Source organism: Arachis hypogaea, chromosome 1 (assembly GCF_003086295.3).
Source record: "Arachis hypogaea cultivar Tifrunner chromosome 1, arahy.Tifrunner.gnm2.J5K5, whole genome shotgun sequence".
Classification (NCBI taxonomy): Eukaryota; Viridiplantae; Streptophyta; class Magnoliopsida; order Fabales; family Fabaceae; genus Arachis; species Arachis hypogaea.
Window position 1 is genome coordinate 99255014 of NC_092036.1, and position 27020 is coordinate 99282033.

The following is a 27020-nucleotide window of genomic DNA, read 5'->3' on the forward strand; positions in this document are numbered from 1 at the left end:
CGAAACGCTAAACTGATGTGGCTCCGGTAGAGAAATTTGTAGCAGAACTTCTGCTAGATCCGAAGCTGTGGCTGTTGGAAGCTGGTTTACCAACATTCATTTTTCGGCTGCCTTCGAATTAGGTGCGTCGGATTAGGTAAAGGTCACCTCCCTCCGACTCCGACAGTGCATTTTTTATCCGTTGAAGCTCAACCTCTAGTTGTGATCAAGGTATGTCCGATTAAGTTTTTTTCTTAACCCAGATTAGTTTAATTTGGATGATAGTCTATGCCTTTTAAACGGTTCTCTGTTTAGGGTGTTGGGTAGGTATCCTTGAATTTGGAAATTAAGTTACATTATCCAGTTCTATGCTGTGGCTAGCTTTGGGGAATTCAAATTAAAACCTAATACTGGGGTCGAAAACAATTGGGTTAGTTTAATTGGTTTTGGTTCATTTAATTTTACATGTAGCTTAGTTTAGCTTCCCGTAGTTGCTGCCATTGGCTCTGTTTATTGACATTTTTGGGTAAAATTATGGCAGGGGTTAAATTATGTCCATAAAGGAGGATGATGTTAAGAATGATTCTGATAATGATTTGGGTGATGATTTCGATTATCAACTGAATGCAGAAGATGATGCTGATGACGACGACGATGTGGATTCGCTGGATTCCACTAGCAAGAGTGAAGAAGTTTGTGGTGTAAAAAGAATAGCGGATTTAATGGTGGAGGATATTTGGAACCTGGAGTTTAGGACGGAGGATGAGGCTTGCCAATTTTATACCGCTTATTCTTGTTGGCATGGATTTGTAATGAGGAAGGACGACGTGGTTAGGGATAATCAAGGTAGAATCATTAGCAGGCAACTTGTTTGCAACAAAGAGGGCTGGAGAAATATGAGGTATCTTGATATGGATGACAGATCAAGGGAGGCAAGGTCACTAATGCGAACCAAGTGTCCAGCTCGTCTTAGGGTAAAGCTTGACTACGGCTGCGGTAGATGGAAGGTATCATGTTTTGTGGAATCTCACAACCATGATCTGACGCCACCCCAATTTGCGCATCTGGTACCGGCCAATCGTCGTCTAACTGTGACTGATAGAGTCCAAGTGGAAAATCTTCATAATTTTGGTGTCAAGAGCTGCCATATTATGGGTTATATTGCATTCCAGAAGGGTGGATATCGTCATGCTGGCTTCACACGGAAAGATTTGTACAACCACATCGATCGCTATCGTCGGGCAAAAGTTAAAAACGGGAATGCCAATGCGGCAATAAACTATTTGATTGGCAAGTCAAACAACGATCCGCTGTTCTTTGGAAAGTATACGTTCACTAGTGACGAAAGGCTGGAGCATATTTTTTGGGCAGATGGGCAGTCAGTTATCGACTTTCACTGCTTTGGAGATATTGTTGCCTTTGATTCAACCTACAAGAAGAATAAATACAACAAGCCTTTGGTCATTTTCTCTGGATGCAATCATCACGGGCAGACTGTTATCTTCGGCTCCGGCCTACTATCCGACAAAACTACAGAGACGTATAAGTGGTTGTTGGAAACCTTTGTTGAAGCGATGGGTGGGAAAAGTCCAAAAGCAGTAATAACTGACGGAGACCTTGCCATGCGAGATGCAATCAAGAATGTTATGCCTGATGCGACCCATCGGTTATGCGGATGGCATCTGCAGAGAAATGCATGTGAAAATATAAAGAATCCTAATTTCTTGCGCGATTTTAAGGGTCTTATATACGACAACAACGAACAGAGAGACTTTGATCGGAGATGGGCAGCCATTTTGGATAAGCACAACCTTGTTGGCAGTACCTGGATGGAAACGACGTACGAAACTCGTGAGATGTGGTCCCATTGTTTCCTCCGGGATAAGTTTTTTGGTTACATAAGGACGACATCACAGTGTGAAAGTATAAATTCTCTCATCAGATTTTATGTTAATCGCAAGAACACCCTCATTGACTTCATGCATAACCTGGATAGGGCCTTAAAGGAGTATAGAAACAACGAATTAATAGCTGACTTTAAGTCTCAGTGCTCAGAGCCAGTGATGATTACCTCGTTAGAGGTATATGAAAGATCTGCATCATGTTATTTCACGCGAAACATCTTCAAGGAAATTCGTAATGAGATTCAGAGGGCAGGGGCTTTGAATATAACGGTACTAAGCACAACCTTGGACAAGGTAGAGTTCAGTGTGACTGCTCTCGGAGACCCGGCCAAAGATCGACGGGTGGAAGTCGATAGAGGTAAGAATCTGTTCTCGTGCTCGTGCAAGCTGTTTGAATTACGTGGTATTCCCTGTAGTCATATCTTCTGTGCCATGAAGTTCGAAAACATACTTGAGTTTCCAGATTCATTGATATACAAAAGGTGGACAAAGAATGCAAAGAACAAATTTATTAGCACAGAAATGCCTGTGAATGATGACATCGAAAGGGTCTTAAAGTTTCGAGTTGGAGCATTGGCATCGAATTGCAACAAGCTGTGTGATATTGCTTGCAAGGATCTTGCAGACTTTGATGAAGTCCAGTCTGAACTTGTCAATTTAGTTATCCGCCTGCAGTCACGCAAACAAGGCAAGTCAACTCCTAATGTTAACGTGGAAGGCATCAACGATCCATTTGTTGTCAAAAGCAAAGGAGCCCCTTCCAAGAGGTCTTCTTGGAGGAAGAAGAGAGCATGCTCTAATTGCCACAAGTACGGTCATTACTACAAGCGCTGTCCAGATCTGATGCAGCATAGTGTGGAAGGTAACCCTCGCGATCCATCATATGGCAATGCATCAGCCAAGGACTCAGGTTTTAGTCCAGAAAGGTTTGCTAATTCTTCGAGGTCGTTCTCAATTAAGTCCGAACACCAATCAGGACCTAATACCAAGGTACGATTTGTTTATTCGAAATAGGCTCCTGCTGTGAAAATCTTGTTCGGTGTGTGTTCCTTTAAAAACCATTAAACTATGTGAATGTTCCTCTGTTTGGGCAGCCTTTTAAAAAGGTTGGAACAAGGAAGTTTACGGCGACGGGTATGAGGAACCGGAAGGGTAAAGACAACACTTTTGTTGAGGTAATTTTTTTGAATATAAACATCTAATTTCCGTGTCATGAACTGGGTAAATTAATGATGATCTCGGACTTCTTGTCTAAAAAAAAAAAAAAATTATAAAACAGTGGAGCCTCCATGAAAGCAGCGAATCCATTGACATCGCGTCCATGAATGGTGTTTTCAATAAAAATCTCTACTCGTTAACACAGGTGTGATGCGTAAAACTCCTCTTAACCACTTTGCGATGAATGACCATTATGGTTTTATGCATGATTATAGTTTCTGATTGGGGATTATGATGTTATCAGCAGGTGAATGAGTCACAGCAGGACATGAGACATTCATTCAAGAACTATGAATGCGCTAATGATGTCGTTGATGATAAATGTGACACACGACATGTTCAGATCGATGTCCGAGATCCGTTAACATCGTCACTGCCTTGTGGCAACAAACAAGGATCGTACATGGCATTGTTCGCGTCGATGCACAGGACACTTTGACCATTTCAAGGAATTAGTCTTCTGAATTTAGTGCAATGCAAGTATAATTGGTTCTAAAAGCATGATCTATCCTGATTTACTGACCGCAATGTATTAGTCACTGCTTGGTATTGAGGAGTTTTAAGTTGTAGTTATTTACGTTAAGTATGAACATGTCAATTTTGGTGATAATGATGTTCAATAATAGGTATGTGATTTGCTTACAGTGCTGTGTTCTCGTTGCAGTAAATTGCGGTTGATTTTTGGGTAACGATTTAGAACCATTGTGATTATGCAATTCAGTTGATCAATTAGAGTTGTATAAATTGATTTTTTTCCCTACTTAGTCCATTATGATGACAATAATGTTGAATAATATGCATGTGTTTTGCTTACATTGCTGTATTTTAGTTGCAGTTTATTGTGGTTGCATTTGGAGTAAGGACTTCCTACCATTGTGGTTATGCAATACAGTTGAAAAAACAGAGCTGTGTTAATTGAATTTTTTTCCTTTCTTATTGCATTTGATTTACCAACCAAATTTTTTGATTGAATGGGTTGTAGTCTCCAATGTTGAATTGTTCTTAGATGGTTACGAATCTCTTTTGTAACGTTGAGGTTGTGAATCTACTTTGTTATTATGGATTTCCTGTATTCATTGAAAATTTTATTTAAGGGAAAATGGCACACTGCATATGAAAGCAGTTTGAAATATATATAGGTATATATGAAGTAGAGAATTCGTAAACAGAAACACATTTTTATTCGCTCATATCATAGTTTCGATTGTTAGGTTCAATAACATTTTGAGGTTGTTAGAGTCTTACATACTGACTGAATTTAACACTAGAAACAATAAATGTTTGAAACACTGCGGACATTTCCTTTAAGTTGTACAATAACGACAATAACGAATCTTTCTATGTTCTCAGCTACTTGACTACGGCATGACTTTACTTTGACAGGCAGGGTTTTCCTTCCTGGCATTGAGAGCTTGAATATTTCCAGAATGTAGTCATCCAGCATCCGTAACATTGTTGACTATTATGACCTGATATTAAGAAAACTCATCACGACAACTATACACATTAGATGAATCAAAAAAATCAATTAATTCAGTAAACCTAAAAAAAAGGATCCACGAATCTGCTAGTTACCCTTTAGCCTTTGGGTTCTAGGTTCTTCATCAATTTCCTTTCCCAGTGTTCCACCTACATACACAACAACAGCCTATGTTAAATATAAGTATATAAATTCAAAGAAATACATCACATGGACCAACCATACATTAGTCAGATTATTTTAATAGCTCTACTGCATGCACCCAAACACCATCCGAGACACTTGTACTCTAAATTACAACAAGAAGCATTTTTTTTACCTCTAGACGGATTTCTTCCGTGGGAAAATGAATCGGTGCCGCAGCACAAGTGCCTAAGTTGGTTTGGGAATGGTACTTCTCATTTTCACCATCTTCCTGAACCCTTGGGGAGAAACAAGGTCATCTGTTCCCTTCGCGCATCCTTGTCGTGCATTGAGATGAGATATCGTTAGTTAATATTTTGCTTTTTTCTTCCGTGCATAAGTATGTGGAAAAGGTACCGCGGTTGTAAGTACAACTGTTCGTTAAACATAGACGGAGTTCCGCTACGTATTATCGAGGTTTGTAGCCAATGACATGTTGTCGAACTTTAATTTAGTGTGTCAAGCCGACTACAGAAGACGTTCCTTGTTCGGCTAAGTGGGAAGGAGTATCAACTCCAATTTTGTCGGAGCTACCAACTAGTGACGGAATGAAAGTCAGACGGAGGAATGTAGATGATAGTGTTTGGTTAAATGAAGGTTGGTATGCACTTCCTGAGTTCTTAGGACTAAAACATGGATATTTTGTGGTTTTCAAGTACATGCTAAATCCGTATACGAATTAACTGTGATCCACTTTGACTGATGCAAAGTTTGAATAGTCAAGTTTGAAATGTTTTCATAACGACCAGCAGGAAGTGATACGGAAAATCATTTCCCACATCCGGTGCTCGTGATGGAAACGGATCAACTTCGAAAATTCAATCATCTATTCACTCAGTAGGGTCATAAGGAATTCATCATGGATTTACCAGTGCACAAAAAAACAACAAAATACCCGTGCCTTAGCGCTAAGAAACCAACAACTCCATACCAACTTTCATTCAAACAGACACGAGCATCTATATTTTTTCTCAGTCAAAACTTTTTCCCGTCACCCGCTGGTATCTCCCACAATATTGTGTTAAAAGAGCCTAACCAAGTAACCCTGAAAATTTTATTCACATTACAACCATCACGCCATTGTCTTACCTTCATAGTCAGATTTGTTGGATGCTTTGGGTTCGGTTATTGAGTGGCTTCACATGTGACTGCAGTTTCCGGCATCCGAACGGCGACGGCAACCCCATGGCTGTCAATTTCATCGACCAACGTGCATCTTGGATCACAAAAGTCCACCCAGCAACACTTGGAAAGAACATTGCTTCCCGAACACAATCTGAAATCCCAGACAGACACATCAGGTATAAAATACTCAATAAGTCATTCATCAAATCAATTATATACATTAACAACCATGTTCCAACAAAATCATGTCCAAATACACAACCTAAATCGAGAAGAACTTACCATCGTATCGACGAAAGAGCCACTTTGATTTAGCGAGAAACAACCCATCCTGTGAGACGATACAGGGCATCCACGATACTACCGCTAATTGTGACGATTTGTGGAATTAGGGAAAACCTCAACCGAACGAGCTTTAATGGGGTTGAAGGCAATCTGCCCATTTGTAGAACCCTCGCTTGGTGTTGGATAGAGTGATACTGGATGTAGATAAAGTCTTATCTCATTAGGATCGGCAATTTGTGGTTCTCGTTCTTCTCTTCCAGATCCACCTCTTCTTATCTATGCGCTGGACCTGGAAAATAATAAAAAAAAAGGCAGACACTCCACGCTAGACCAGTGGCCCAGCTGAGATCCAAGCCCAACCACAATAAATTACCCACCCTTGAGTGATTAAAATAAACTACGGTTGGGCTATTTTACTCATTGATTGGGCCGAATTAAGTTTTTACTATTCTGTTCATGTATCAAAAAGAAAAACATTTTTCATTAAACCAAGTTAAAAAAAAAAACTGGTCACATACGGCTTCATTCAAACATTACTAGTGTTTTCATGTTTCTCGATTTACTTTTTTTTCTCTAACATTTTGAGGTCAAACTAGACCAATTTAAAAAAAAAAACCCTTTAAATTCTCAATTTAAAACCCAAGATATAAAGAGAGTTTCACATACAAAAATACGAGGTTTTGTTGTCTTCCTCGGCTATTGGGCCAGTTTTTTTTTTAATTTTTTGTAAAGGCCATGCAAAGTAATGAATTTATTCTGGCTATACTTCAAAATAAAAAAATTAAGGCAACTCTGCCATTTGTACTTGGAAAACTATTTTTTGTCCAATCAAGTTAAAATGGAAAAGTCAATTAAAAAAAGAGCAGAAAAATATAACATTTGCGAATGCGATTCTGTTTTAGTTACTACCAAAAGTTGTTTTCAACTTAATAACAACAAAAAAAGTCAACATAATTGTGCAACAAACAAGAAACATATAATACTTTCTAAACCTACGGGAAAGGTCTTAGCATGATATATTATGACAAAGAGGTCAAACACAGGGGCTAAGCACCTTCAGTCACTCATCCTTATGCATCCTATTTGCATCGAACCTGGATGATCGTCACTGGCTCCTTTGATATCACCTCAAAGACCCCAACACCACCTGGCTTGAAGTTGCACAATGAAGCAAAGTTCTCCCATCCTCCAGAAATAACACCGAAGCTACCATCCCTTTTTCCACTGTACCTTGTATATGTAGCTTCGACCTGTATGTGGCCATGTGTGAGGATGATAGGGTGCCTCTGACCAGTGAAGTGACTGAGATGAGGGACGTTCAGCTGATTATAACACAAGAAATTTCAGTGAGTATTAGCTAATTTAATGCTCACTTCAGTAAAACAACATTTCAACCAAAATGTTGCAACAACTTAACGCTTACCAACAATCGCGACGACATCATGCGAGCAGTTAGGTCCATCACAAAAAAAGGCCACTTGCTTTTGACCTTTGCGGCAACCGCTCTAGCACTGGATGAAGGAGGGATGTTGATACACTTTGCAATTTCATAATTACCAGTCCTTACATATGGTGGTTCTTCAGGATCACGGACTTGGTATGAATTCTCAATGCCACCAAAATCAAAAATCCGGACTTGGAAAGTGGAGTTTCCTTTGTGTGTGAAATATAGCATGGAGTCCAGATTGATTTTGTACATCTGATAAAACTCCTCCCAGCCTCGAGTCAATGCAATTTTGCCACTTTAGAGTTGCGTCTAGAAGCACCGACAGGGGTTATTCCTTCCGTCAGGCACAACCAGGTCCAGGTAGGGGGTACGGTTTGGTAGCTCATCGGGAGTTATAGGTAATGACTGTTAAAAATAGGTAAACTTCTGTCAAAACATCTATAGCATTGCAAAAACTTTTAAATTAAGAGGTGTTAAGGAAACGGATGTTAATTACCAGTTTGAACATTGAAGGCCTTATTACTGGCTTCAGAAACCTCAACTTGTAGCTCTGTGTCGTACCGTCATCCATCGCTTGGACTCTCTTACCCTTGTCCTTCGAATACGTCATCTATGGCAAGTGTCACAGAGTTGCCAAGTTCAAAAAGGAACAAAGTCAGAGTTCATTTAAAAAAACCCATACAGTCGAATCTTCTGATATAAAATCAACACACATGCATGTTTTTGGAATTGGAAACAAAGTGGTTCAATTTTTCCACAAACAGTGCAACTAAATTTTGTTGAAATGGTTTACTGTCGTGATCTATTGAATCTTTAATAGAACAAACTTAATCAAACCTAAAAGCATAAAATCCTTTTCAGACGAACAAATCAGAAACCCAAATCAGTCACCCATTCATTTAAAAAATGCTTAACCGTCTTATTTTGATTTTACAAAGATTACATTTTTATTACATTGACACTACATGCAGATGATGATTAACAACCGATCACTATCAGGAAAAGAGTTAGGATAGAGTTTCACCTTATTTGACATTTTCTCGGAGACGTAGCTGTTGGAGTCGATGCCTTCAGCAGCAAATTGTGTGTTACGTTCGGGTTGCTATGAGGAGTGTTTTGTGAAGGAAAATGGAAGGTGAATAGTGATTACTGAAGGATACCTATGTTACACGCTTGTGAATCAAAAGAAAATATAAAGTAAAAAAATGAGGGGTTAAAAACGCGGCGTTTTTACAAAAAAAATTTAGTTAGTAATTTAGCTACTAAAACTTTGTGGTTTTTGATAATCTCCAACAAATATTCTGTTCTATCCCAATAACTCCCCGTAAATCCCTCTCCTTCGAAGTTCGTTTTCAACGAAATACTAAATAAAATTTAATTTAACTTCAAAAAAAAAAGAAATCCTAGGAAAATGAAATTATTAATTGATTACTATTTACCGCATTAATTTATGCAAATTTGTTGGAACACATTTTAAGATTTACGTAAAATAATTAATTTAATAAGTCGGTTTAACAGTAACTACTACTATTTCCTTTGAAATTTAAATTCTTCAACAATTGTTACTATCGAAATTAATGCTAGATTAAATTAAAACCGCTAGAAACTCGAAACAAATGTTTTAAAATTTTTAAAATTAAATTAAATTTTTTAAATAATCTGATTATTGGGTATCTTTTTTTCTTTTTTAAAATGCCTGTGACTATCTATTTGATAACTATTATTGTTTATATTTACATTCTTCAATGAAAATTATTAACTACATAAAACTAAAAAAAATCTTTGCACATTTATAAACGACACATTTCCAAAACATTTTGATAATCAATGAATTAAAGTTTATTTTACGTTTTCCAAAATTTCGGATAACACAGAGTTGGCTAATATTAAGTACCCTCTACCACTGATTCGACGTTTGGATTAATTTTACATTAAAAGGATTAATAAATTCTCAACTAACATAGTAACATAGCAAAACATCTGAAGAAGAAAAAAAAGTTACGTTCATTAATCAACTATTGTTCGTCTGAAAACTTCCTTGGCATCTCCCTCCCTTCAACCACAGCCATCGTTGAAGTAATTAATCAATAATGGAGTCTGGATTCCAGTAACCATCTTCTTCAATTTTTACCACTTCGTTTGACAGCAGCCGTATCTGTAAAGAATAAAATGGAGCACCTTAATTAAATAAAGAGTCACAAAATGTTTGGCTACTCCCTTCTTTAATGGTTTCGGGCCACTCTGTTTTATTCGTTTTTGTTTCTACATGTTGGTTTAGGTATGTTGATGCATTAAGGAACATTCAACAATCGTACAACCAGTTCTACGTGTTTGGGCTCTTTGCAACAGATGTACATATATCCACAATTTTGCCTTCTTTTGTTGTTATGATTCTGTTAAAAAACGTTTGGAAAACTAAGTTGCCATGATTTTGTCTTGTTCCGCCACAGGATGATGTTGAATTCCCACCTAATATTGTGAATTTCTTCAAGTGGTACAGTACCACTGATCTTTATTTGGTTGACACTCAAGACAATTGCCTCCACATCACACCCAAGCAAGAAGGTAACAGGTTCTGGATAAAGGGAGCTGATTTAGGGAGGATACCGCGCATGTACAGACGAAGCTCTTTGCTGAGTGTGGAGCTTAGGTACGTCGGCTGGGGAGTATTCTACATGCTCGTCCGGGACATTAACCGGAAAGATGAACCTCCGTGTGTTGTTGATGAACTGTATGCGGCGAAGGTTTTGCCTGACTATATTGTTCAACGCTTAGCTTCGGTGTGCGGGGCTTACTTCAACAAAGAAGCCCAACTTAGAGTCTACCAGACCGAGATGTTCCTTAGGAATCACCGCCGGATCCAACAACAGCAATATTTCGATACTCAGCAGTCAGGGTGAGTAACAATGGATCATTATTTTCTGGTCTAATTTCTCACGTTTTCATGTTTTATGCTTAAATTTTTTAAACTCAACTACAGTGTAAACAAGAGGCAACATGGTGGGGGGCTGAGGCAGGTCCTAGTAAGCAACAGCGACCCCAGACCTCTCAAGAATCGTCTGTCAACCAGGGGTCAAATTAACAGATTTATGCAGACCTATAAACTTTCCTGTGTAGTGTAATTAATCAAAATGTTATCCTAAATGTGTTATTTTGTATGTGATGTAATGTGTTTGACATTTGGTGATCAGTTGTGATATACTATGGTTTGTATTTATGGTGCACATGTTGCTTTTTATTTTATTGCGACTACGTTTGTTTATCAGCAGTGTATCAACCAGATACTGACTGCTACTGCATGCAAATACAATGCTACTGATTGCAAATGATACTTTTCGCACGTATCATATATGATAACATTAGTATTTTGGAAAACAATGGATTATGGTAAGCATTACAGATGAATAAAATTTCCCCTTAACATGTTAAACAATCAGTTTTACCATGAAAATATAGGTTTAACTATTCTTCTTGTTTAAGATTTGTTTGTGGCCATAACAAAATCATTGTCACAATATTGTATTCCCTCAAGAATGCTGGGTTTATTTGATTTCTTAACTTTGTTATTCTTTAGTTGGAGCACTCTCCCGGTTTTGGGTTTTGAAAAAAGTTAAGAAAAAAAAGAAACGTACTAGATTTCCAAAACAAGTACATTGTCACTGGCCCACTTAAATGTCATTTAGAATTTTTGGTCATAGTGTATAATCCTTCACGTTTGAGAAAGATTTTTTTTCCTAACAACAGCTTTAGTGCCCACGAATAAATTAAAACTTATACACAAATTGTCTGCCACATACACCGGTACGAATTTAAAATGACCAACAAAAAAAAGGTGAACTTCAAGTAATATATTTCCAAAAAACATTTCTGGTATGTCTCCTACGTTAGTCCCAGCAAGTTCAAGTACATAATAATATGTTGTGTTTGGGAGGTAGATGGTGAAGGACTCCAAACGACATTTACTTAATTAATGGTCGTAGGGTTTGTTATTTCCAATTAAAACTTCATGACCACAGCCGAATAAGGAACCGGATTGATCAAGATTCTATCAACAGAATCAAGTAACATGGAAAGATAATCTAACTTGGATATTAAAAATGAGCCTACAACGTATATTTCGTCTCCCTTAACAAGTAAAGATTCTGTCGGAACTAGATTATTTTGAAAAAAAGACACTAACCTTTATCGTATATTGTTTGACTAATTCACACAGCGATAATGTGTTCCTGTCCACCATCTGATCCAACATTTCATGCCTTGTATGGTATGATGAACGACATTTTTGTCCCCCATGATAATGCGCGGGATTGATGCATCGTTGAAAAGAATGAAAGCAAAATTACCCGAGTCTTTGTCCCTCCGAGGCATGACTATCACCCTTTGAACCACATGACCAAACATGTTGCAGAAAAACTCAGCAATGCCCTCTGCAGTGGGCATGGACTCTCGACCGAAGCATACGGTCAGTGTCTTTGGACGTTCCGCGTCATCCAGCTCCTTGCAGACGTACTTCTGCTTTCCCTTATCTTGATCAGTTTGCCTTCCTCCTTGTTGCATATGCAATCCTCGGCCATTGTTATGTCTACTCAATGCCTCTGGTGCAACCGATATGCACTGGTCATGTGTGTTGAAACCCAGTAGTTCTTTAGGAGTCCTCTGGTACTCCAACCACACCGCATCCATCGTTATGTCGCCCATAATTCTAGCGCAAATGGTTGATAGGGTATCGGGAATTAGAGTTAGGAGGACGGATCTCATCCTATGAACCTGATATAACGTGAGCTCAGTTTTCAGCACGTGTCCGAGGGTTTCGAGTTTTCTGGACTTCTCCACAAACCCAGAGAACTCATGAGATACTAGGCATTGCAAACAGATGACACATTCATCGGCAAGACTGTTCATAAACCAGCCTTCTTTTTTTATGGCTGTTTGCACAATACCATTCAGTCCCATTGTCTCCAGTGACAGTAGAAATGCCATGACCATCAGGGACTGTTTAACTTCACGGTGAAGGACTTGCGTCAGCATCCTGAATGCAGTTCGATCGATTCCATGGAACATTTCCAAACATTCGATTGCCATGGTTGAGGGTTTCCTTCTAGTATCCATGTTGTATGGGTTAGAATTTGTAAGCATATAGTTTGTAGTTGTAGTTTTTGATGCTTAGACCACCAACTCATTTCCTCTTTCTTGTAGTCATGCAGCATGGTCTCCACTTTATTGCACCATCTTCTTACTCGTAGTCCTAGACTAACCATCACCTACCTAATTGGAATATTATTTAATGGCCTTAATTACATTGTATACATGTATATGATTTTATTGATACCACTAGGTGCGGTTTATAGTTTCTTCTTGAAAAAGAAGATGTGATAACTTTATCTAGTAAGGCGAAATTGAAATTTAATTGCGTAAACATCGCCATATGCTATGAATCATAACAGCTTATATAGCATAGGCAGTAATAATTTTTGTATACTACATTATCATTTTAATTTACATAACTGAATAGATGTTACTAATTAATTCTCTAATAAAATTAATATTTATAGACCAAAATAAAAATAATATATAAAAAGTGGGAAATAATATTTTTAATTAAAACTAATAAAACATAAATTTTAGAGATAAATGAGAATCATTCACAAAAAGTTAAATATTTACGGTTTAGGGTTCACGGTTTAATCGCTAGGTCTTTTAGTGAACGACTTCGTGTATATTGTTTATTGATTGCCGGTTTCCGGCTCAATTCGCACGGTCCAGTGTGTACGGGTTTAGTGAATAGGCGTTAGATTGAATGGTTTCGTGCTAATGGTATATTGTATGGCGGTTTACGGTTCAACGTGTACGCTTTAGGGTTCGCGGTTTGGTCGTTAGGTCTTATGGTGAATGGTGATGTGCCTCTGGTTTATCGTTTGGCAGTTTCCGGTTCAATGTTTACGGTTTAGGGTTCACGGTTTAATCGCTACGTCTTTTTAGTGAACGACTTCCTGTATATAGTTTATTGTTTGCCGGTTTCCGGTTCAATGCGCACGGTCCAATGTGTACGGTATTAGGGAATACACCTTAGAGTGAACGGTTTCATGCTAATAGTTTACTCTTTGGCGGTTTCTGGTTCAACGTGTACGGTTTACGGTTCGCAGTTTGGTCGTCAGCTCTTAAGGTGAATGGTTCTGTGTCTCTGGTTTCTCGTTCGGCGGTTTGCGGTTCAACGTGTACGGTTCAATGTGTAAGAGTTAGTCAGTAGGTCTTATCATGAATGGTTCTGTGTCTATGGTTTATCGTTAGGCGGTTTCCGGTTCATCGTGGATGGTTTAGGGTTCGCGGTTTGATCGCTTGGTCATTTAGTGAGCGGCTTCGTGTATATTGTTTATTGTTTGCCGGTTTCCAGTACAATGCGCACGGTTCAATGTGTCCGGTCCAGTTACTAGATCTCAGACTGAATGGTCTTCGTGCCGATTGTTTATTGTTTGGCGGTTTCCCATTCGATGTGTACGGTTTAGGGTTCACGGTTTGATCGCTAGGTCTTACCATGAATGGGTATGTGCCTCTGGTTTTTCGTTTGGCGGTTTCCGGTTAAATGTTAACGGTTTAGGGTTCACGGTTTGATCGCTAGGTCTTTTTAGTGAACGGCTTCCTGTATATAGTTTATTGTTTGCCGGTTTCCGGTTCAATGCGCACGGTCCAATGTGTACGGTATTAGGGAATACGCCTTAGAGTGAACGGTTTCGTGCTAATAGTTTATTGTTTGGCGGTTTCTGGTTCAACATGTACGGTTTAGGGTTTGCGGTTTGGTCGTTAGCTCTTAAGGTGAATGGATCTGTTCCTCTGGTTTATCATTCGGCGGTTTGCGTTTCAATGTGTACAGTTCAATGTGTACGATTTATTCAGTAGGTCTTATCATGAATGGTTCTGTGTCTATGGTTTATCGTTAGGCGGTTTCCAGTTCATCGTGGACGGTTTAGGTTTCGCGGTTTGATCGCTTGGTCTTTTAGTGAACGACTTCGTGTTTATTGTTTGCCGGTTTCCAGTACAATGTGCACGGTTCAATGTGTCCGGTCCATTTACTAGATCTCAGACTGAATGGTCTTCGTGCCGATTGTTTATTGTTTGTCGGTTTCCCGTTCGATGTGTACGGTTTAGGGTTCACGGTTTGATCGCTAGGTCTTACCATGAATGGTTCTGTGCCTCTGGTTTCTCGTTTGGCGGTTTTCGGTTAAATGTTAACGGTTTAGGGTTCACGGTTTGATCACTAGGTCTTTTAGTGAACGGCTTTGTGTATATAGTTTATTGTTTGCCGGTTTTCGGTTCAATGCGCACGGTCCAATGTGTACGGTTTTAGGGAATAGGCCTTAGAGTGAACGGTTTCGTGCTAATAGTTTATTGTATGGCGGTTTCTGGTTCAACATGTACGGTTTAGGATTCGCGGTTTGGTCGTTAGCTCTTAAGGTGAATGGTTATGTGCCTCTGGTTTATCGTTTGGCGGTTTCCGGTTCAATGTGTACGGTTCAATGTGTACGAGTTAGTCATTAGGTCTTATCATGAATGGTTCTGTGTCTATGGTTTATCGTTAGGCGGTTTCCGGTTCATCGTGGACGGTTTAGGGTTCGCAGTTTGATCGCTTGGTCTTTTATTGAACGGCTTCGTGTATATTGTTTATTGTTTGCCGGTTTTCGGTACAATGCGAACGGTTCGATGTGTCAGGTCTAGTGACTAGATCTCATATTGAATGGTCTTCGTGCCGATGGTTTATTGATTTGCGGTTTCCGGTTCAATGTTAACGGTTTAGTGTTCACGGTTTGATCGCTAGGTATTTTAGTGAACGGCTTCGTGTATGTTGTTTATTGTTTGCTGGTTTCCGGTTCAATGCGCACGGTCCAATGTTATTTTCATGATTTTTTTTATTTTTTGTTCATATCAATTCCTTTTTTTCTATCTTTAATTACATTTAATTTACGTTGTGCATGAAATTTTTTTTATTACTATAAATTTTATTTAATTTTTATTGTATTTTTTTTCATTTGATATATGTTGTTGGTTTTATGAAATTTTTATTATTTTTTATCTGTATGATTTTTTTCCTCTTCTTTGATGCACTATATCTTTGTTTTATACTAATTTTTAATATTTTTATTTTGACTTTGTAAAATTTGTGATTGTAATTATTATTTATTACGTTTATTATCAAAATTTTTTATAATATAAACTATGATCCTATAAAAATTGACAAAATAACTAAAAAATTAATTATAAATAACAATAGAGCCATAAATAGTTAAAAATTATAGTGCAAGATAATACTAAATTAAAGAGTACAGGTAATATTAGAAAAATTATTGAATATTTTTTATTGTTTAATATTATAAAATTTATAGTGCTCTCTTTCATAGTTTTTTGTTGTATTTATTTATTTATATAATAAATATTTTTTATATTATTTTTGTTAGGTTCTGTTTTTGCTTTTGTATATAAAAAATAATTTAAATTGATGTCTCTTTTAGTAATTTTTTTATCTAAAAGTGATGTTGAGTAGTATAATTTATACAACATTTATTTTTGCTATAATCAATTTTGATACAAATATTGCCAAACATAAATCACGTTAACCCAAACTTACTTTTCATCAAAATCAATTTTGTAAAATCAATTTTAAACAAACGCACATTTGCAAACTGAAATCCAAACACACACTTAGTGTGTGTTTGGATTCACGTTGGGCAAACTGAAGTTTGAATAGAAGTAATTTTGTAGAATTGATTTTGGGTAGAAGTGAGTTTGTGCCAACATGATTTATGTTTGGCAATTTTTATTAAAATTAATTTTGATAAAATAAATATTGTTTGGATAATATTAGTTAAAATCACTTCTAGATAAATAATTAATTAATTATTAAAAAAATATAATATTAAATTATAATATTATTTTTTTAAGTATATTTAAACTTTTTTTTTATATTTTTTTAGTATTTTATATATAATATTTTTTTATAGTACTCTATTTTAGTATATTATAATTTTTTATTATTATAATTAAAATTAATATTTATTTATAAAATTAAAAATTAAAAATAATATATAAAAATTGACAACTTTTTAAAAAATTTTTATAGTAAAAATTAAAATTTTTTTATTAAATTAAAAATAATATATTTTACTACTCTTTTTAAGTATTCTTAATAACCTTATTTTTATTATTATTTTAGATTCTAATTTTTTATAAGTTATATTATTATTATTTATAATTATTTTTTTTTTAATTTATCATTTTTAATAAGAACAATAATACATATTATAAAAAATTAAAATGGTAAACAGTGCACAAAAATTAGAATAATTGTTTTAATATTCTCAGTAATTATTTAAAAAATATATGGAAAAACTAATAATAACCAGCAACAATCCTAAACGTACGTTGAGTAAGCGCAGAAGCTATAATTTTTTGCTTATAGTGAACGAGCTTTTGGGACGCAGAATCACGTTGGCGTTTAGCGAAGAAAAATTGCCAAACATCAAAGAACAGCGTTCAAAGCACTGAAACCTCCTTTTATCCTCTCAAACGTGTTTCACAAACACACCCTTAATGGTTCCAGTCTTAGAGTGAATACATCCAATGTTATGATACTAATAAAAAAGTTCCAAACACATTACTGATAGTTAGTTTTAAGTTTCGTTATTATCTTTCGGGGAAGGAAGTGCTTTGTGATGAGGGATGGGAAGTTCAGTCTTCTATAAGTGATAGGTAACGGGCCTAAAGGTGGAAAGCAAAAAAGTCATTAGGCAATAAATTAGGGTGCACCATAAGTTAGATGATGAGTGACCATGACAAACGAAAAATGAAAGATCTGTGTGGGAGACAGGTAATGGTATACACATAGTTAATGAAAAGGAATATAACTCATAGGAAATGGAATAAAAATTCCCCTTTTATCGAGCTAGCAGCAAATACGTGTATTATTTTCATGCTAACCTTTTCGAGTGTTTAGCCGTCGCATTAAACTCTGTTACGGACTAAATCTTTGACCGAGTGTGTGAAACAACAAGAGATAACAACAAACACAATTCTGTTATATGAGCATGTTACTTTATGAGCAACTTTATGTAGACAAGCATTCATTACGGAAATTAAAACAAATCTTCCAGTCACCGATTGGGAAAAGAAAAAAAATAGACGGTTACCAGAAAATGTTTAATAGCCTTGACTACAGAAAAGGAAATTAAACAAATGTATTGAGCTGAATAACTTCAAATAGATTTAAAGGATCGGTACCTCGACTAAACGAAAATAATTTAAAAAAAATTGGTTGGAACCTTATCTTTTACCAATCAGAAAAAAGATATTTATGTAAATTATTTTTATTCAAAAATTTAGGAATATAAACTGGAAACGTAAACTGCCTGATATATTAAAAGGCCAAAATCCAAATATCACTCAATTGTCAAAACTCCTTTGAATAGTAGGGGCAACCTACCATGTTTGTCATTCTTTTAAGAAATTGTGCTTGCTAGTGGAGTGCAACTCATTAACTGAACATGTTGCAGTATTTTTTATGTTTTTTTTAAATAAAAAAATTAAACAGCTAAAACACCCAATGGCTGCCAGAGGAAAGCGACGCTCAACACAAAAAATAGAAAAGGGAGACGACGAAGCCAAAAAGGAACAAAGTAGAAAAATCTCAAGAAAACTTGTCGACAAGGAAGTGATAGAACTGTCATCAAGGTTAGAATTAAATTACATTTCCACAAACTAGTGAAGTCCTTTTATAACGATTCCGAATATAAAGTATTCATATTTTTAAGTTTTGTTTCTCATAGTCTCCGAGGAAGCACCATGCATGACCAGCGACTACATGTAAATTTTAACGGTGGAGCCAGCAAAGAGATAGGCGACGACTTCGGTAAAACTACAGTCGTAGAACCTTCCCTAAAAGAAGTGGTAACGCAAATGTCGACGATGATGAATACACTTTCAAACCTGATTGCTTCCCAGACCAAGACGTGTTATCCTGTGTTTGGAACTATGCCACAAACAATCAATCTTCGGAATGGGCCGCCCGATAACTTCAGCCCCACATTAATGCCTGTGATCATGAGCAGATTCAGCATGCCGTCCGGTACTCTTGAGAGGAATCTGGATTCGTCCAAGAAGATTAGATCCAACATGTCAAGCATTCATCAAGCCGCGGATTCAAAATCGCATATGGCTACAAAGTGTTGTTCAATGTCTCCGAAGTGTGAACAGACACCGCCAGATGATTATGTTATTCGCCGAAGTTTGTTCAGCGATGATGGCACTAGAAAGAAGACAGCTACAGAACCAGTTATAACGAGTAGCTTAGACAAGGCTGTATATGTTAGCTACTTCAACCCGACTGACAGAAAATTGCCACTAGCGAATGAAACCGCAAAGATACCTGCGGTGGGTTATATCATGTTAAGTAAGTGTTAGAGATTTGTTGTGCTGGTTTACTATTAATAAATAACGGCTTAGTTTTCGTTGTATCAGTGGAAGCCTGTTCTGTTCCTTCCCCCAGCTGATATGGCACTGTGCAAGGACGAAGTTTCAGTCGTAACCTACGTCTTTGGTTCAGATCTGGAGGATGAAGAACTGAATTCGGAGATAATTTCACAGACAAACTTGTGGCACGCTAATAGGAGAGTCATGTATACTCTACTGCCGAACAAACCATTGGTGGACTAGGTATGGATTTTTCAGTCATTAGCCTTCGTTAATTTCATAAATGAAACTCCTAACATATAAAATAATTTTAACAAGGGAATATATGTTTATTTTTTTGTATATTGGCCGTCAATCAATGAACGCTGAAGCAGATCATAAACCTCACATCAAGCATGCTCATGTGTGATGCACGCAAGGACACCAGTTTTCCCTGCTTGTGGTTTTTACCCACTACATTTTCGGTGAGTGAAAACCATTAAGAGGATCTCCATCTCCTGGTTTCCAATGATCTTATACATGTTTATGAAAAATCAAATTTCAGCAATTTGCCCTTAATTGGACTCACACCCCAAAGACGTTGAAACGCTATTACGCTGAGGAATACATGGGAGAGTTTGAGTCGTTATGCAAGGTAACTTTCTAATTTAGTTCTCGTAATATATGATAATGTAAATAAAAAACGATTATTCCAAAATAACTTATTTCTGTATATTTTTGATAGATTTTTGTTCCAATGAATGAGGATAACATGCACTGGTACCTGCTTGTAATTGACATTGAAAAAAGACACCTAATATTACTGGATTCTAAACCATGCGTCTCAAGCAGAACGAGGCGCCGTCGTTGTGCGAAGCTAATGGTAGTGTCTCAAAATTTCTAATAGGCGGAAATAAATTCTAAATTGCTTGAACAGACACCACAGTTGGCACCTGAAATAAATTTTACTTTCATTACAGGCACTGTTTATTGAGGAGATGCTTGATGACTCGACCTTCTATGCTAACCAAACAACACACAGACCAGTAATTTCGGAGTATCCTATAATACACCCTGCAGAAATTGGCGAGCAGAACGATGACTCGTAAGAAACCTTATAAGTTATTATTGATTGTTGAGTTCTGAATTACTGAGATACATCAATGAATTTGCTAACGAGTGATGAATAAATTTTCCTTCTGCACAACTAAAAGAGACCGCTAACATATTTGTTGACATTGTTATAGTGCTATACATTGCTTTTCCGGCCAGCCTTGGTTACGGAAGATAATATTTTTTTCAGTACCATTCTGTCTGCTATGATAATGGGCCCTTAGAAATTAAGTTGGTTATAGACTTCAATAAACTTTTTTTACATATACAAGGAATGATTGTGGAGTTTGGGTGACAACCTGGATGAGGGAGTGCCAATGGAGGAGTAACTACAATATTAAGGTACTTATAAAATAAAATTGGTTTCATGGTTACATATATTATCTCAAAATTTTAATCTAACCTATGCGTCTGAATTTTTTTGTTTTTTCTCTTAGGTAAATGAAAGCACTAGATTATGGCTGGCTATTGATCTGGTCATGAATCCGTTCAATTTGAAATCCCATGAAGTCCTTGAGGCAGCAAAGAAATACTACAACGAAATATCTAAAAAGGAAGAGCGATTGGTTAAGGGGATAGGAAGTATGCTCTGAGTTATTTATACCTAAGGCATTAAAATAGTTGTGTCCATTGCATAGACTTTTAATACTTTAATGCTTGCAATAAGTTATTCTGATTATGTTATTTGAAGTACTTTATATTAATTTTTGATTGACGTTTTGTGTTGCGCTTACTGATTGAGAAAAATCTACTGGGTCGTAAAAATTATGATTATGTTATTTGAAGTACTTTATGTTAATTTTTGAATGTAACAACACATTTTGATATGTTAATAAAGAAAGGTTTGCATGATTTCGTATATTTTGTAAAACAATTTAGTAAAGATGAATATGAACACAACATTAAACTTATTATATTTTTTTTATTTTATTTTGTGTAACCTTCGTTATGTTTATTCATCTAGTTATACGTATACCAATGAATGGTTATTAAATTACATTTACCTTTACCAAAATAACAGTAATACAATTCAAATAGAGTTTATTATGTGTATTTATTATTTAGTTGAGATTTTCGAAAAGGTTTGATTAGTGATGAGGTTTGAATCCTAATGAATGGCTTCAATATATCCCTTCAACTTCGTTTCCAACAGGTGTGACGTCTGGTTTTACCCTCTTTAAAAGTAAAACTTGACTTCCTAGAAAAAATCATTTGACAACAACATTGCAAACCCTCTCCTAATTCACTCACCGCGCCTATCAACTTCAGAGACTAGTCACTAATATTAGCAAACAAAGATGGAGCCAGAATTCCGGTAAGCAGATAACTATTTTTTACTTTTTGTTCACTTTTTTTTCCACATACATGACCATCTGTCTTTGCATGGTTTGTTCTTTTTAACGTTGATTACTTCTCAACTTTCGGTTCTGTCCTTCCATGGTTTCTTATTTTTAAAAATAATGACTTTTCATTATTTGGTTCGTGGTTGCTACTGGCTAGTTACGTCAATGCCTTAAGGAACGTAAGAAGATGCCCTGACCAGACTTTCGTCCTAAACCTATTCCCAATAGATGTAAGTTTACTTCAGACGCCGCAGACGCTACTTCTCTTTACGTTTTGTTATCTAATTTTTTTCAAAATCTGTTTAACATATAATTTTATTTCTCTGACTATAGGAAGATGTAAGGTTTCCACAGCACATTGTATGGCACTTTTCGTTCTTCACAACCAGTGATCTGTACTTCATAGACAGACAAGACAACTGTCTCCATATACACCCAACTAGAGACGGTGATAAGTACTGGATCAAAGCAGCCGACATGGGGAGGATAAGATCTCTCTATCGACCAACTCCACGGCTTATTCTGGAACTCAGTTACGTAGGTTGGGGTATCTTTTACATGCTTGCATGGGACCATACTCGTTCGGTAGAAATGCCCAGAGCTGTTGATGAGATATATGCCTCCAACGTATTGCCAGACCAAATCAAACACTGGCTGGCGGACAGATGCAACGTACACTTCAACAAGGATGAACAGGTGGTTGCGTTTGAGACCGAAAGGTTATTACGCCGGCATCATCGGAGGCAACAAGGTTCACCACCGCTTTCTCACGAGTCAAGGTAACAATAAGTTGTTTACTTAAAAAAATAAATCTACAGACTTTATTATATTCATTGTTGTATAAAAAATTTTCCAAAATTACTGCAGGTTCAACCTCCGTCAACAGGGGGGATGTGCAGTGGCAGGACCTAGTAGGAGGGCAGTCGCAGGACCTAGTAGGAGGTATGGAAGAAATTCGCCATCTGACTCTTCCGACTCGTCTGTGAACCAGATAACACCATCATCGTAGGACATAAGATGACAGATTAATTTGTTTAAGGTTTATTGGTGAACTAATGTTTTGTGATAGTGTTTTGGTAGCCATGTCTATATGTACATGTTTACTTTTATGGAAATCTTCGATTAGTATTCTGTGTAATAGCTTTGATTTTCTGAATGTAAATTATGGTGTTGGACTTCGTTATTTTGTTAATGTATATACATCTATGGGTTTATTTTTGATCAAGTCTCATACAAGTCTACCATCAGAAGTATTTTTTTATTCCAGTCATTATTTGTAAGAATTTTTGGTAACAAATACTTTTTCATGTGGAAAACTTGACTGTTGTTTAGCTGTGGCTAGATGGATGAGGGTGTGGCAGTAGTAACTGGTAACATCCTAATTAGGTATTGGAAATACTTTATGCTGAATCTGCGGAAATGATTAAATTGGGAGTAACATGGTTTTCTTTAGGATGAGGGGTTGTAATGTTGTGATAAGGCCAACGAAATTGGAAATCAAGTAAACAGATTGGTGAATATATTAGCAAAATTTGCGGCTGCTTCTAATTTCAAACTTAATAAACAAAAAAAAATCAAAGATAAGCTTATTGGAGTATGTTGGAATTCCAACGGAATTTATTTACTAGGGTAGGCAAAAACTTTGGTAGACGAGACAAATTTAATGGTACACAACACCTAGTTCAAACAGGTTACGATAACACCGGTAAATACAATATTCTGCCACATCAATTCTCGTTGGATGCAACATCTCACACAATTAATAAGTTAGACTAACTTAGGTTCATTACTTAAAAGAGAGCAACAGACTTCAACAATTCAAAAACTACAAAGTAAACACAACCAAAAACCAAGACTACGAAACGCGCGTCTAGTAAAATGACTAAATTCCAACTTCCCTTGCCGATTATTCCAGATGAACTGCTACAAGAAATCTTCCTGCGAAGTAGTGCCAAAGCTGCAGGGAGATGTATGTGCTTGAATAAATCCTGGCACCGACAGCTACGCCAACCAGAGACATGCATACAACACATGCGAAGTCAGAAAGTGTTAGATCAACATGTTTTGTTTCATGTTGGATACTCACTACTGTTAATGGGTTCAGATTCACTATATATAGTGAATGCTGCTTCTGGAGAAGAGGTGCATGTTCAGCAACCTTTCGGAGTTGGCATCCATGGGTGGTTTCGTATTGTGGGAGTGTCAAATGGGAACATATGTTTCAAGTTCTCCCGTGAACAAGACGACACAAGACTTTTGGTATGGAATCCGACAACACAATGCTCTAGAGAAATTTCTGACCCCCACAGGGACCACGGTAGATCGTATTTCCCAGTATATGGTTTCGGTCATGTACCAAACTCAGATGCATACACAATCATACATATGTGCAAAAGGGACATAGCTGATGCCTACGTTTTTTTCTCTAGATATTGTTCAAGGTGTTCTACATGGTTTCACTGCGTTGATTGTCTCCCTGGTGTAGAAAAAATTGACCCTAACTCTGTTTTTAATAATGGTCATGCGTATTGGATAACTGGTACAGGAGATAGCTATGCTACACCCAAGTCTGTTTTATGTTATAGTGTTGAAGATGAATCATTTAGCGAGGTGTCTATCCCAGTAGGTGCAATATATACCGTTCACAATTTACTAACCCACAAGGAAAAACTTGCACTCCTCGCTCATACACACAATGAATTTGGTTATGTCGCAACAATTTGGCACTTGAATGAAGACGCCGGTGGAAACAGAATATTAGAGCAGTACTGTAGGTTTGCGAGTCGAAGCATCAGAGAAAATCCAATACTATTCGTGGATGATAACCTACTCTTGTTGGTGAACAATTCAAAGGAAAGAGAGTTACTCGTCAATTACAGGTACAGAGAGCTTGTGTTGACAGAATATGACATCGAACATGGCACTAGAAATCTATTGGTGAGGAGAGCATGGCGATACCCAGAAACGCCACACCCGATCACAGTAAGGTCTACACTCAAGTATTTTGCAGGGATGTTTCCTGTCTAGAAATAATTGACATTTAGATCTACTCCGACTACATGTATTGTGGAACTTGGTTGAAACTCTATGTTTAGTATTCCGGTTGAAGTTAATTATGTTTTTTTTTTGTTAATGAAATCCCCAGAACTGTTATGACACTGGTTAATTCCTAGTGTTTTTTCTTTCAGTTAATGGTCTTTACAATTGTATGTTTTACATTGGTTTGAAAGAGCCAAAACTAAGAGAAATGGTTGCATAACAACCTCAATCTATCTAATTCGATGTGTCATGTAGTGTTCCTCATGTACAGGATATTTATAATGGTGTTATTCTGTTTATAACCATCCTAGTATAGGGATTATGTGAGAAATAACAGTTAACCTACTAAGATTTTACGCGAATATTCAATCAAGAAATGCTATTCCAAAAAAAGATTGATCAAATTAACGGTTAACACACACATGAATGGAATAAATAGTTACCTGGAAAAACTTGGTTTTCTTTTAAAATTCCGGAGAGAGTTGGGCTTAACAGGTTTCAAGCCAGTTGCTGCATTAATCCTCACTTGAATTATCCACTAATTGTTTTTGTAGCTGGCCCAAATTGATAGATAGCCCACTTTACTTTTAGATATACTTGAACTACCAAAAAAAAATGTCTTTCCAGGTTAGTTGACCCAGCCCAATCCCAAGTATGACAGAAAGACTAAATAGTCAGTTAATTAGAGTAAAAAACGCTGGGGAAAAAAATTTCGATGACCTTTGATCATATACTATGTTACACCTTAATACCTAACCAGAACTCATCCTGTATAATCGTCAATCGAGACAATTCGACCTATAATTCAACCAAAATTTTCCTATGTAACACGATTCGACCAAAGAAGACGACAACTAAACAGACATATAAACGGGCAATGTTACAAGAGAAACTTACATGATGGCCCTGGGTTTCAGGATAACAATTGTATACACCACTGCTTTGTTGGACGATGGCAGAACCTAGCCCAGTGCACGGTAAAACCTGCAATAAGCCATATACTCGTTGAATATTACTTTATAAGAAGATAAATAGTGCAACCCAGTACATGATAACTTGGTAAGACCTGCAATAAGCCATTAGCACTCCATAAACAAACTCCAGGTTGCACTCTACCTCCACGGCCACGTCGCTGAAATGATCAACCCATTAGCACTCGTTCATTTACTTTGGTTAATAGAGTAATAGGAATTCAATCGAGTGCATGAAGGGGTGAATAAAGTCAAACAAATTGAGCAAACAAAGGATTCAGCAATAATGGGATGTTATGGTATTTTAAAAAGTCAGATCTTTCAATTGGAGTATTATACATCATGTGCAAGGGTATAAATATGATGATCTACAACTTCAATACCTGATGACATGAAGCCTTTAAAATCCATTATGTTAACAGACATGCTAGCTTATTTCAGGCATCATAGCTGCTCTCCTTTGCTGAACAATTTATGTGTATTAGAACAAAGCAGTGGCCATTCATCATGATCATATAAACTACAAGTGTTAAGATTTATTTAGGTTCAAGGGATTAGGAATATGGAAACCTATGCAGGAAATTTTCTGAAATAAAAGCAATTAAACTTGACTAACAAGTTGCAATTCAACAAATTTCCAAAGCCTAACATAACATTCTAGTTTACTTTCAGCTTCTTCATTCTCTCACAACTTAAAATTTATGCTACACACTAGTATATAAGAAGAAAAATAGATCTTGTCAATTATCTATTGTGGTGGCTGCATGATTTGTCATGGAAGTCACCAAATCATCGGTGTATATTGTCATGCCCTTCACCTTCCTACTCTTACAGAATTGCCGAAGATTGAGTTATAACATGACTGCAATCTTAAGCATTCGTTTCACTAATAAAAAGGTTGCTATTTTCTGGTATTCAGGCTGACTTACTACAACATATTAGCCTTCATATGCTACTGAAATTAGTAGGGAACTTTGATAACGAAGTCACAAAAATAAATACCATAAAACATATACGTATCTATAGGTAGAACATAATCAAATTCCAACCATGTTGCCCATATCAAATAAACCACATCGACAATTTTTTCTTTAAAAGCTTCAAGCAATTGTGTGTCTACAATCTAGCAGGAAAATTCTGAAAGAAGAAAATTATTCTTAAGTTTCTCAACCTAATAGAGGTGCTTCAGGTTCCGGTTTTGATCTAATGGTTAGACTTTGTTGATGAAGCCTCCATCTCTCTTGCAGCTGCTTCTCTAGTCTTCTTCCTCAACTCTGCTTGTATACTTTTCTTGTTCAGCAGCTTCTCTAGGTTTACTATTCTTTCCTCTACATGTGCCATCAGGTTATCCATTCCCAAATGTTCTTCAACATGATTCTGCTTCCCATCACCCGATCCCCTTGTAGCCTCCCCCGCTCTGACCCTTACAATGTGGTCATCAACCCAGAGAAAGAATTTGCAGTGTGATTCTGTCACCTATATCAAATAGAACACAATGAA

The 27020-nt window shown here is 36.7% G+C and overlaps 3 protein-coding genes across 3 annotated transcripts; 2 read left to right on the top strand and 1 right to left on the bottom strand.

Annotated features, from left to right (window-relative positions):
* The first annotated feature begins 530 nt into the window (after positions 1-530).
* Positions 531-3540, top strand: LOC112755379 (protein FAR1-RELATED SEQUENCE 5-like). Its single transcript, XM_025803472.1, has 3 exons — positions 531-2873; positions 2978-3058; positions 3349-3540. The coding sequence occupies exons 1-3, from the start codon at positions 531-533 to the stop codon at positions 3538-3540; spliced, it is 2616 nt and encodes an 871-aa protein (XP_025659257.1).
* An 8281-nt stretch (positions 3541-11821) lies between these two features.
* LOC112755451 (uncharacterized) lies at positions 11822-12730 on the bottom strand. The gene has a single exon (XM_025803590.1). It carries the CDS (start codon positions 12728-12730, stop codon positions 11822-11824), a length of 909 nt encoding a protein of 302 aa, XP_025659375.1.
* Positions 12731-23388: 10658 nt separating this feature from the next.
* Positions 23389-24537, top strand: LOC140183758 (F-box/kelch-repeat protein At3g06240-like). Its single transcript, XM_072232704.1, has one exon. It carries the CDS (start codon positions 23389-23391, stop codon positions 24535-24537), a length of 1149 nt encoding a protein of 382 aa, XP_072088805.1.
* Positions 24538-27020: the final 2483 nt, after the last annotated feature.